The sequence below is a fragment of the Penaeus japonicus genome, unplaced genomic scaffold, assembly GCF_977035675.1.
Source record: "Penaeus japonicus unplaced genomic scaffold, GWHDUDI00000001_assembly GWHDUDI00000041, whole genome shotgun sequence".
NCBI lineage: Eukaryota > Metazoa > Arthropoda > Malacostraca > Decapoda > Penaeidae > Penaeus > Penaeus japonicus.
The window spans coordinates 19,541,539-19,554,038 of NW_028234443.1; the positions used below are offsets into that span (position 1 = coordinate 19,541,539).

At 40.2% G+C, this 12,500-nt stretch overlaps 1 protein-coding gene across 2 annotated transcripts in view; it reads right to left on the reverse strand.

Moving 5' to 3' along the window:
- The window catches only part of Mdr50 (Multi drug resistance 50), a 65,267-nt gene that overhangs the window by 1,327 nt on the left and 51,440 nt on the right, over nucleotides 1-12,500 (reverse strand). For both annotated transcript variants that reach the window (XM_086534466.1, XM_086534465.1), the window contains exons 14-24: nucleotides 12,309-12,492; nucleotides 11,550-11,764; nucleotides 10,844-11,002; nucleotides 10,435-10,539; nucleotides 10,056-10,217; nucleotides 9,198-9,401; nucleotides 8,789-8,918; nucleotides 1,572-1,683; nucleotides 1,239-1,395; nucleotides 374-571; nucleotides 1-12 (exon numbers count right to left, since the gene is read on the reverse strand). The exon at nucleotides 1-12 is cut by the window's left edge and continues 195 nt beyond it. In XM_086534466.1, coding sequence (XP_086390592.1) covers nucleotides 1-12; nucleotides 374-571; nucleotides 1,239-1,395; nucleotides 1,572-1,683; nucleotides 8,789-8,918; nucleotides 9,198-9,401; nucleotides 10,056-10,217; nucleotides 10,435-10,539; nucleotides 10,844-11,002; nucleotides 11,550-11,764; nucleotides 12,309-12,492 — 1,638 coding nt within the window. The remainder of the gene's footprint in view (nucleotides 13-373; nucleotides 572-1,238; nucleotides 1,396-1,571; nucleotides 1,684-8,788; nucleotides 8,919-9,197; nucleotides 9,402-10,055; nucleotides 10,218-10,434; nucleotides 10,540-10,843; nucleotides 11,003-11,549; nucleotides 11,765-12,308; nucleotides 12,493-12,500) is intronic.

A 12,500-nucleotide genomic window follows, 5' to 3' on the forward strand; every position in this document is an offset into this window, starting at 1 on the left:
TCCGCTGATAGTCTGAAAAGGACAAATATATAATCTGACCCAATTCTTTGTAATAGATATCATCTAAATATATAAATTATTCTGTTGTGTGTTGTTCCATAAAATTTAAGGAACTGTTCATACCATTAGTACAAACACCCACTACTTATTGTAACAAAAACAAAAAAAAACAAAGAACAGTGGCAGTAATAGTATGCATGTGCCTGCTTAAAATTTATGAATTGTTAACTTGATTTTTAATGATGAACTGTTTACCATTGACTTATATAATCTAAAATCATGGATATGCCTTTATTTGGTACCTACGTAAGTAAGAAATTAATGAATACACAAAAAGACAATAGATAACGTAAACTGCAAATGGGAAACCTACAATCCGACCACTTTTGGCGTCGTAAAACCTCTCCAGGAGACTGATGATCGTCGATTTGCCGCATCCCGAACTCCCCACCAAAGCTAGAGTTTTGCCCCGTTCCACCCGCACTCCTAAACCGTTCAGAATCGGAATGTCTGGCCGCGTTGGGTACGTGAAGTGAACATCCTGTAGTTCTATATTTTCCACATGGCCACTCTGAAATATAAGGTCACAAGTATTAGCATCCTTATTTTGGTTAACATTTTTTCCCTACATTAAATTTAATTGCCGTGGCTAATTTTATACTCCTAGTGGGTGAGATACAACATTACTTTCACATTTTTACACTCATTTTCTCACTGTCTACAGCAAAAAAAAAAGTTTCAACCCCATTTTTAAAGTATTGAGGGGATCATCTTTAACTTTCGATTTAATCCTTTATGCATCCTTTAGATTCTGTATTTTATTCATATCAGATTATTGCTCGATTCGCATTTCCTGACTGATGAAGATATGACTGGTCTCCTTATATTCAGAAACAAAACACACATGAATACTGAAAATCAGCGCGTGCGCGGGCGTGTACATATGTGTAAGTTACCGAATCTTTCATGCCTGAAAAAAATGATATATCTTTCTCCTTCGATTGGTTAATCCACTCCCCCGAAAAAAAGAAATAGAAATTCAAGTTCAAATATAAAGAGAATCGGATATATCAACATTTAGACTTTAATTTGACAAACATAACAAGAACAATTAAAAAAGAGAATCGATTACTTTAAAGATAAGGTATTATGTAATCTAATCTGAAAGACTAAAAGTAGTCGTCAAATTGTTCACAAGAGAATAATATATTATCAGAACTAAACCGTCGCTAACTCACCAGACGCAGACCTACTCCCGAAGACGTTTCGATTGCGGGTCGACGCTCGAGCAGATTAAAGATCCTGGCTGCAGCAACCTTGGCCTTGCTGTAATTGGGGGCGAAGGCAACAGCCTGCCCCACCATCATCGTCCCCAGAATTAGAGCCTCTGCAACTCTATATATAAATAAGTAAGAAAGGGGGAAATCACTCGATGTGTATTATGTGTTTCGGAGTTATCTCACTCCCAATCTCTCTTACTTTATGTGTAAATACATGAGTAGTAATCATAGGATAATCATAAAACTAAATTTCTAGCAACTGAATTTATTACTATTCCTCTCAGAACTTACTTGAACAGCTTCTCGTATGTTAACTCATTAACATTAACCAGGTATCCTCCATAAAACATGCTGACAGCATAAGCAAAGAAGGGCATCGCTTGAGCAAATCCAAATGCAGCTCCTGTAAAATGTTACCGTTCAAACTTGTATATTCATGAGGATATACGTTATACATAAGATTTTATATACGATGAAATATAGCAAGGTTTTTTCCTTATTCTTCTTCATTTTTTAGTTGGTCCTATTTATCTATATATTTTTTTTCAATTATGAGTTGACGTCTCCAGGCAATTTTCTATGTTCAAATTAACTATGACAGTGATGGCAAAATCCAGATTTTTTAATTATGCAGATGCAAAGAAACTTAAGATTCGGCACGATGTAATTCCCTGGTCTTATGACGTCCTACCATACATCAGTGAAGTTAATTCTTGTACATTTCACAGTCTTGTTTCAATGATATGACTCTTTATCATCTACTTGACCGAGTGCCCTCCCCTACTATTCAAGATTGTGGGGTAAGAGAGATGAATCGCGGATAAAGTAAATTATTTATGGATAGTAGTGGTTGAGAGGAATCCATCGATACTACTTTTGTGGTATTTAGTTACGTGGCGTTATTCAAAAAATTTACCGAATTTTATTTAACAAATGTATGTAGCAAACCCTAACTTCGAAATTGTCCTACAATTTGTAGACTTCGCGTTGAAAGTAGTATTGTTACCTGAAACTAACAACTACATCACTATACACAGTGATGGCATATGATTATAACAAAATAAAATGAATAATCTGACAAATATTATGACTATGATATTGCACATTTTTCATCTTATACACAGAATTGTGGCACACTCAATATTTGTTGTCATTGTGGCGTCATTAACAGTTTATTAGCAATATTCACAAAGTTGGAGCACAAAACCCAAACTGACCATGCAGTTAGGAATTAATAATGGGTTACATTTCTATTGAGTTTTCCATTTTGATCTATAACTCGTTAACAATTTTCAACTGCAAAGGTGAGTAAGGTTTAGTGGAATCCTACTTTTTAAATATCACAGTTGAAATTATCAAAAAAATTAAATCTTGGATACAATATTCATAAACATATATTCTTCGCTTCCACTGCCTCAGCCATAGTTAATTTTGTCTCCATTGTTATCTGCGTCTAATAAGGACAGCTTAAAGACAGTGAAAATACAAAATGATACCTTCTATGTCTGTAGTCACTGCGCCTACCGAGTCAATTATTATAGATAGAAAGATAGGAAGGCCCTATTCAAACTAGCAAATACGGCCCGAATTAATTTTCCACCATCGATATAGTCACTTTTGGGTTTGGATCCGCCGGAAGTTGTTGTACCCACTGTTAGGTGACAGTACAATCGTTGCGACACACTTGCTTTAGAGGAACACTTGGGAACTTGCTTAATTTCTATGTAACCTTTGCTGCTGAGTGGGCGGTCGGCGCCAGTAGTACAGGGAAAAGGTTTATTCTATATCCCCCCTCAAAAGGAACCGCCTTGTCGTGGAATGGTGACTTGAGTTCTTTTCTCAGATCTTGCCAGTCTCTCCCTTCAGTTGAGGTGGCCCTCCAGAGGAGGGATGACTAAGTGTTCCAAGGTGCTGATCTAGTAGGTGGGGTCGCACACCCCCTGGGCCTCCCCCCAGGAGGGCCTTACACTTACCCATGTGTTTGCCATGCGTGGTGCCCCTGTGCGCTGGGAGACAGGAGTCCTGGAGGTTGAGTGATGCCGTGCATGAGTACGCTCTGCAGCTAGCAAGACTTTGTTCCTGTCCTCCCCCCCCCTTTGGCACTTATGTCTGGGGGCAGAACAAAGGGGTAAGGGTTCCCCCCCCCCTCCAAAGGAAGGATGCACCACCCAGAGCAAAACCACCACTTAACATCAACACAAAGGAGTTCCAGCTCTGGTGGAGATTCCAAGACGGAAACAGACCCGGAAGGGGTCTGGGAACCCCAAAAAAATCTTCCCCAAGAACAGAAGACCAACTCTCTTGACAGAGGACTTGACGCTCCTGCTGAAGACAATTATCATGGCAGTTGAAACAACATTGGGGAGGACTAGTGAAGAGACGGAGAAGGCAGTCAAGGTTGCCAAGACGGCAATGACTCAGACTGGCAAAACCTCCCCCCAAAACTCAAAGGTGAGGAAACCACAGTCAACCAGAGGGAAGGTCAAGGCGACCAGGGGTTCTCCACTTCCCAGGAGACCCAGCCCTAATAATGGCTCCACCTGTCCTGATTACAGTAACGAGTCAAATTAGGAAATTATGATCAGTTTGGAACTCAACAAGTTGTTGTCAGACTCCGAAATGTCTGACGTTTTCCACACTGGGGCGTCGGACAGGTTGGGTGGGGAGACAAGGCTCACGGTGGGGTTTTGTGGAGAGAGGAGTCTTGCCCTGAGTTGACGTCAACGTCACTGACGACACAGACTTAATGACTCAGATTACCACAATGGCTCCTAATCTAAGCATACTGCAGTGAAATACCAATGTCTTTTCCACAAGGAATGCCCTTCTCCATGCAATCGTGCGATCTCGGAACATTGACGTAGGAGCTTAGATATTAGTGAAGTCTGTGCTACTGCAGCACACGAGCCTATCCTCACAGGGAGCAACTTCAATGCCCACCACCCCATCTTGGCTCCCACCCAGAGCCAGGATATGGCAGGCTACCACATAGTCGCAGTGCTTGAGTCATGCCCCGAGATTGCTCTTATCAAGAGCCTACACATGTTGGCGGGGGGGGGGGGGTGTCCTTGACCTTACCTTTGTCACTGCAGCTCTAGTCAAGATAATTTGATGGTCTGTGGACATCACTACCACAAGCAATCACTATAGGATAATCACTACCATCTTGGATGCTGGCCCAGCACCCATACCCCAGCACAATCCTTAATGGAAGGTCGACAGGGCCAACTGGAAAGCTTTCCAGGAGGCCCTGGCCAGGTGCCTCAGAACCAGTGATTTCTCACTCAATGATTATGTACTTATACTTGAGGCCAAACTGGTAGATGCCATAGACAAGGCAGCCTCACTGACCATCCCCAAAACTCGTCCATTGTCCAGATGTTTTAAAGATGCCTGGTACTACAATCATGAGATTAACGAGGTCAACCACAGAATCAATATGTGCAGAAGACACTTTCTACAAACAGAGAACCCCTGAGAATCACTCTTTTGAGAGAGGCTCTCAGGGATGCTCAAGAAACTGCTAAGAGGGTAAGGCAGGAAAAGCTGCTGGAGTGGTGTGAGTCCTTTGGCCGCCAAACCTCCCTTTCAGAGTTGTGGAACCTTATCAGTCAGGCCATAAATTGCTCTGCCTCCAAACCAGACCCACCATGACCCACAGTCAGAGGCGGAGAGACTGGCACTCGAGTTCTCTGATAAAACAAGTAGTATTGGTTTACCAGCAGAGTTAAAGGCATGCCAAGAGGAATTGCTTCCAGGCAGGTGGTCAAGCCTGATGACGCAGATGCCATGTGAATGTACAAGACCAGTTGCCAGTCAGCCCCAGATTGTGATGGGATCTCCTACCCCATCATATCCCACCTAGGACATGAAGGTGAGCTTGCACTTTTGCATCTCATCAACAAGTACTGGGAGACTTCCTCGCTACCACAGTGCTGGGAGAGGGCTGACATAGTTCCTATCCCTAAACCAAAGGAGCCGGGACAGTACTATCCCATCTCTTTCCTCAGCTGTCTGGGAAAGACAGCAGAGAGGATGTTACTGAAAAGCTGCAATGGAAGTTGGGACTTCCACAGGAACACCTTCATGGGTTCACAAGTAGTAAGAGCACAGCTCACAGCATGGCCACCTTACTAAGCATTGTCAGCAACACCAGATCTGTCATTGTCTTCCTGGGCCTGGGGCTTTAGAACTAGCTAGTCCACTCACTCTTCTGGAGACCCTGATCCGAAAGGGAGTCAAAGGAAGACTGCTTGCTTGGATTGGTGACTATATTTGGAACAGAAGTGCTAGAGTGAAGTTTCAAGGTCCTCTTTCCAGGAATCTGCCCCGGGAGAATGGCACTACACAAAGGGGGGGGGGGGGTCCTTAGCCTGGCTCTGTTTAACACCCACATGTTAAGCATCCTCGTCATTCTACTCCCCGCAGGGTTCAAGATAATTTCTTATGCAGTGTTGTCTAGACTTAATGTCAGAGGATTGCCACAGGATCAGGCTTAAGATCTCAACAACCAAATCTAAGGCAATTGAAACATGATGTCCATGACCAAAAACTGTGAGTCCAAGGGATAGAGCTAGAGTGGGTTCACATCTACCAATACATGGGGGTATGGGTTGATAAGAACCTCACCTTCTGCTCTGAGATTAAATATCTCAAGGCAAGACTTTGTCATGAGAACTCTGGCAAGGTGGCGCTTAGAGGCTGGGCACCGTGTACTAAGATCCTTCTATGTGCATGCTGTCTGCCCGATTGTGGATTACACCTCCATTGCCCTGATCATGGTCAAGCCTGGACTCAGGAAAAGGCTTGACATCATGCAAAACAAGGTTACCAGGATCATCCTGGGTGCCCCTGGGTGCCACTGGGTGGACTCAGATTGTAAACCTCCTTGTGGAGGCTAATCTTTTCCCCCTGGACATCTGGATCGATTGAATGGCAGCCCAGTTTCTTGCCAAAGTCATACAGTCCTCACCAGACTCGCAGCCAAGACAGAAAGTGTACAGGCGACTTGCACAGAACCATGAGCTCTTTGCTAACAACTCCTAGTTGTCTCACACAGCCAGAGTGTTGATATGCTTTGAACTCAAGGAGACACTACATTGCTGCAATCACTCTGCCGGGTAGTAAAACTTACTGCACAGATGGTTCTGTAGACCACATCAGCCGCACTGCAGTCGCCGGTTTTGCAGCAAGGGGTATAGTGAAAACTATGCAGGTTTCTGACAATGCCTCATCCCTCTAGGTAGAGGCAGCCACTATTATGGGAGCCCTAGCCCTTGGAGCCCAGATGGACAGGCATGTTGTCATACATATAGACTAGGGCCGTTTTGACAGCCTGCAACAAAGCACGCCCCTTGATAACATTTATCTTCTGCATCAGGGTAGACGCATTATCCTCAGTTGGATTTCAAGCCATGTTGGTCTTCAAGAGAACGACTTAGCTGACAGGTTGGCAGACAAAGGCAGGAAGAAACCTTTGAGTGATCTTGTGGTGTATCCTAGCCGGGAACTGCTAAGGCGTAAATTGATGGCTGCAGGCAGGTCGGTGCCCTGAAGCGCCACTGAGAGGAAGCGAGAACCTTCCCCTCGGCCAGCTGGTATTCAGATGCAACAGGCTATGAGTCGCTGATACCCTCTCTAAGAACATCAAAGTGCTGAAGTCAGCGATGCCCGGGCGAAGCGACATCGCAAATCTCTCTGTACTGAACCGAACATTTAGCATCTAACAATAAAGTGAAAACTTACTTGACAGCGCTGTGCTATTTATTCAGTCTCCGTGAAAACTATCCACTAGGAGCCTTATTATTTATATTTTTTATGTCAAAAGGACAGTTTAAAAACAGTCCTTACACTCGTACAACACCTATAGTCCAGGGACCAATTCACTAATGCATTTAAGAAAAGAAATAACAAGATCTTTTGGTCCGAGTAAAAGTTAATTAACAAACCTCACTGAACTGAGCTAAGAGCTCACGGTCGCTTAGCTCGACGCAATCGAAATTATACAAGACATCTTGGGAGACAGGTACTGAGGGAGATCCTTAAGAGACTGTGAACCTGCTTCTACCTTCAAATTCAGGCGTGTCCTAGACGAATTTTCGATGTTAAAGACGAATTTGCCAAAAATCAAAGACAAAATTGTGGAGTAAAAGACTTTCTGCTATAGAGATCTTTCGCGAATACTGGAAGTTAGGCTTTCACTTAATTCTTCGCTTTTCTATGGATATGCTGACAAAGACATGGTGGGAAGTAATGCTAGATCATGTTTCTGTGGAGAAGCGGTTTACAGTTGTTAGGAATTTTCCAAATGTCAACAAAAGTATCTTAAAAACTGCAGCATTTATTCCAAGACGTACTGGACTCGTTGATCTCGGTATTCGCATATTTTCATGCGTCGATACTACTTCTGGAAAAGGCTTGAAGAAGCATGGCATAGGCATGCTTCCTATATTCCAGAAGGAGCGTGCTTAATTTTACTTATGTCTTGGAATAGTGAAAGGATATCAGTGAATATATCAAAGAACTGAAAAAGAAGACAACACTAGTGACTTTTCAGTTTGCAACCCGCCGTTTTATATCCTAATTAGCTGTAGGATTATGGATGCAAACTACATTCTTACCACTATGCATGAGTACAAACTACAGTAACTCCATAATATTTCTGGCTGAGTTCTACGCATTTCAGCCATTGACCCTGTGTGTGTGTGTGTGTGTGTGTGTGTGTGTGTGTGTGTGTGTGTGTGTGTGTGTGTGTGTGTGTGTGTGTGTGTGTGTGTTTGTGTGAGAGAGAGAGAGAGAGAGAGAGAGAGAGAGAGAGAAATGGGGGGAGGGAGAGATTCGAGGTGAACAAGTTGTAAACATAACAACGAAGGGAAGAAACGAGATAGGCACGAATACGGCATAACTGTGTATATTCCCGTTTTCCCCACTTTGCTTTTATATTTACAACAGTGTGTGTGTATGTGTCTTGGATTTGTATTTCCATTTTGGACAAGTTTGACGGATCATTTAAACTAAGCTAACCTAGTTCACTATCCAAACTACAGCTGATAGAACGATGACCTGTTAAACAATAGTTGATCATGCTAATCCTAGATAGTTTATTTATTTACATAATAATTAACACTGTTGACAATTGTTTTAATAATTAGAACATTGAAATAAAACAAAAAAAGGATTGAAAACTTATGTTTTCCCAAGAATGTTAAAAAGAGAAATAAAAAATAAATAAAAGAAAGTAATTTCACCTAAAAGATATAAGAAATATCTCAATATGTATAAAATATATGACAACAAAATATTTAAAATACAATGATTTTCAAGTGCTCAAATACTTATTATTCACCTGGTAACTTAAAACAAACATATAAGTCAAATAATCAATAAAGGTAAAAACTAACACAAATAAAGCACTGGTAACACTACAGTTAAACTGGTCACACTAAAACATGCGTGGACATAGTAAAACAATCCACAAAATGGAAAATCCAAAGGTTCCAGGTTTCTACCTCTCAAATGCGATTTCTTAAGTGCTTCTTGATGGGGTTTAAGTAGAGCCTTGGAGTATTCAGATGCAAAATGCTCCTCTTTATGAAGACCAGCAACTGTACGGATGTTTGTAATGGCTTCTATAGCTATCTGTAAATCAAGAGAGAAAAAGGAGCATTAGTGAAAAAAAAGTTAGAAAGAAATACTAGCAATGCTCCAATTAATATGGATTTTTTCCTTTACCTTTGCTCTTTCTATGTAACTTTTATGTAACGGCACGAATAGTATTTAGAGTTGCGATAATGTGATATATCATGATTTTTTTTAACCCTTGTATAAAGTCAAATGGACTATATAGGTATATTTTAATCAAACCAAGACCGACAGTATCATCAGCATTAATCACATCATTCGAAGCCCGTCCTTTACCTTTCCTGCATTTTCTAAAACTTTGGACTCGGTGACACTCTGACCCATCAGAATCTTACTCTGCAGATACACTGCCACCAGGACAAAGGGAATAAAGGGGAGCGTGACCAGTCCCAGCCGCCAGTCGTAGTACAGTGCCAGGATGATGCTGATGCCCAGGGTCGTGATCGCTTGGACAATTGTGCCCACCCGAGAACCAGTCGCCTGTTGGTGATGGAAGTACTTTATTCTTATTGGTTTGAGAACATAGAAATGGCCAGTGGAGAGAGAGAGAGAGAGAGAGAGAGAGAGAGAGAGAATGAAAGAGAAATAGAAAGAGTGAGAGAGAGATTGACTTTACATGATTTAGGCATGACCTCTTTTCAGAGGTTCGAAAGGTCCCTAACGGCCATAAAGGGAGGGGCATCAAACTTACTCCCATATCTTGATTTTGTGTCTTTTCGTAATAGATGTACAAAGACTTGAGAGGTGCCATGATGTGTAAAAAGTTGAAAAAAATCAGGGTATTTCTGGTATCCCTTCGGTCATAAGAGGGAGAAATATGCTCCATCCACCATAAATAAAAATTTAATTCTTTATTTTACGATTTGGGGAGCTATGCACTAAATTCAAGATCAAAATCGAAAAACTAACAAATTAATGTTATTAAATGATACCAGAATTCTCGCAATAATTTTGTAAAAAGGAAATAAATTCAAAGTTAGTAATTCTATTTTTAAAAAATATACTTAATTTTCTTTACTATTACAGGTTTAAAAACAGATTTGAGATTTCCATCATATAAGAATGGAAGGGTGAAGAGCAGAAACCAGCACTCAAGAGGTCTATAAAAAAGTAAAAAGTTAGAGATTCCCTTACCCCTTGTATGGCCGAGGCATCCCCAGACAGTTTAGAACACAATGCTCCAACTGCATTCCTCTCTTCATCAAACCATGCAACCTCCTGACGCAACATGGCAGCAAAGGTCAATTTACGTAATCGAGCTGTCAGTATTTCTCCAGATAGTGAGAACATATATGCCTGGAAGTATAAGTAATGCCGGTATGAATTTGAATGTTATTGCTATTACATCAAATATTCCCGATCACACAAAAGAGGTAAGGTCCTGACATCTTATGTGTCTACAGTACTAAATGAATGTTTCTTTAGAATTGGTAATAACACAGCATGAAGTAAAACTTATCCCCTAAATTTCATGACATTAAAGCAATGGATGACATTATTCCATTACACCTACCTGCATGAACATTGATAAAGCTGCAACAATTCCAATTAGGAGGAAAAGCAAGGCATAAAAGTTGGCTTCATTCCTAGCCTGCTCTTCTTCAGCAATGGAGAGGGTCTGAAAAAGAAGGCTTTAACCTTTTGCTACTGTTTTTATTAACAGAATTTCAAACAATTCCTGTATGAACAGTATTAGGCAAAGGTAAACATCAGTCATCTTCATTAACTTCATTTCATTTCAAACATTCCATTTCATTCTAATCGCATATTCAATCCATCTTACTTTCATATAATATATTTCATTCCGTTTTCCTTCCGTCTATTCCATTTCTTTTCAGTATATATATTGTGAATTCAATCCATTTAATTCACCATTTCAACTTTATTTCAAGAGTATGCAATCTCTCTAAAATGTCACTTACCCCAAGAATTTCGCCGAATAGTATAGCATAGAGAGGGATGGTCGTTCCCTGGATTGCAGAACCCAGAACACCTCCTACAATGTAGGGCCATTCAGACGCGTTCTTCTTGATGATTTGCCACGTGGCTATTTCAGGCAGGTTCTCCTCCTCATCTTTTTCCTGGAATTTGAATTTTAAAAAAGGTGATTGGCTTCAACGTTTAATTACAACAATATATATATATATATATATATATATATATATATATATATATATATATATGTATGTATGTGTGTGTATATATATACATACATATGTATGTATGCATGTATGTAAGTATGTATGTATGTATGTATGTATATATAGACACACATATATACATATATACGCATGTATATATATACATATATATATATATATATATATATATATATATATATATATATATATATATGTGTGTGTGTGTGTGTATACATGCATATGTATGTATGCATGTATGTATGTATGCATGTATGTATGTATGTATGCATGTATGTATATATGTATGTATGTATGTATGTATGTATATATAGACACACATATATATATGTATATATATATATATATATATATATATATATATATATATAAAGATCTAAAAACATATAATATCTACTGTGTATATTACTGTTCAAAAGAATCTGCCATTTAGCGATGACGCAGCCCAACCCTTCCCGTGCCTCCTTACCTGCACGTTCTTCCCGGAGCTTTTGACAGGCTTCACGGACGAAGCGCGGCGCCTCTTGAGCGACTGGCGGATGGACGGACTCCGAGTAAGAGCCACCGGGGACATGCTGGCGAGGTCATCCATGATGTCTTGCCTGAACTCTGAGAGGGAGTCGCCTTCAGCGAGGGTTGCGTCCTTATCAGCCTTCTCCGGTATAGAGGGGCTGCCCTTGTTCTCTGAGTTCGGAAGAGTAGTGTGTGCATTGTCAGTAATGGGTCTGGCGTAATAAAGGATAATAACAAGGTATAATGGTCAGTCTATTCATTGTTCTCTTTCCAATGAAGGTGATGATAATGATAATAACAACAACAATAATAACTATAAAATTATCATCAACATTATTATTATTACAATAATTATATTACAATCATCATTATTATCATTATCATCCATTTCATCATTATCACCGTTATCATTATCATCATCATCATCACCATCCTCATTATCATTATCATCATCACCATCATCATAATCATCACCATCACCATCATCATTATCATCCTCACCATCATCACTGTCACTGTCATTATCATTATCATCATCATTATCATCTTCATTATCATCATCATTTTCATTAAAAAGATAATGATGATAATAATGACAACGACAATGACAATGCTAGTAATCATAGGCTACCACAGGGATCAAAGAAAAAGAAAATGATCTACGGAGAACCAAACAAATCCATAATAACTACATTAAAAAAAAAAAAAAAATTACCTTTCTCGTCCTGAGGATTGACTTGCGCTGTTACAAGATTGTAATATAAACCTTGCAGCTTCATCAGCTCATTGTGAGTTCCTATCTCTTCTATCACGCCTTTGTTGAACACCACAATCTTATTTGCGGGCTTAATGGTAGAGAGCCGATGAGCCACGACAACTGTTGTGCGTCCTTTTCTTACCTATCAGA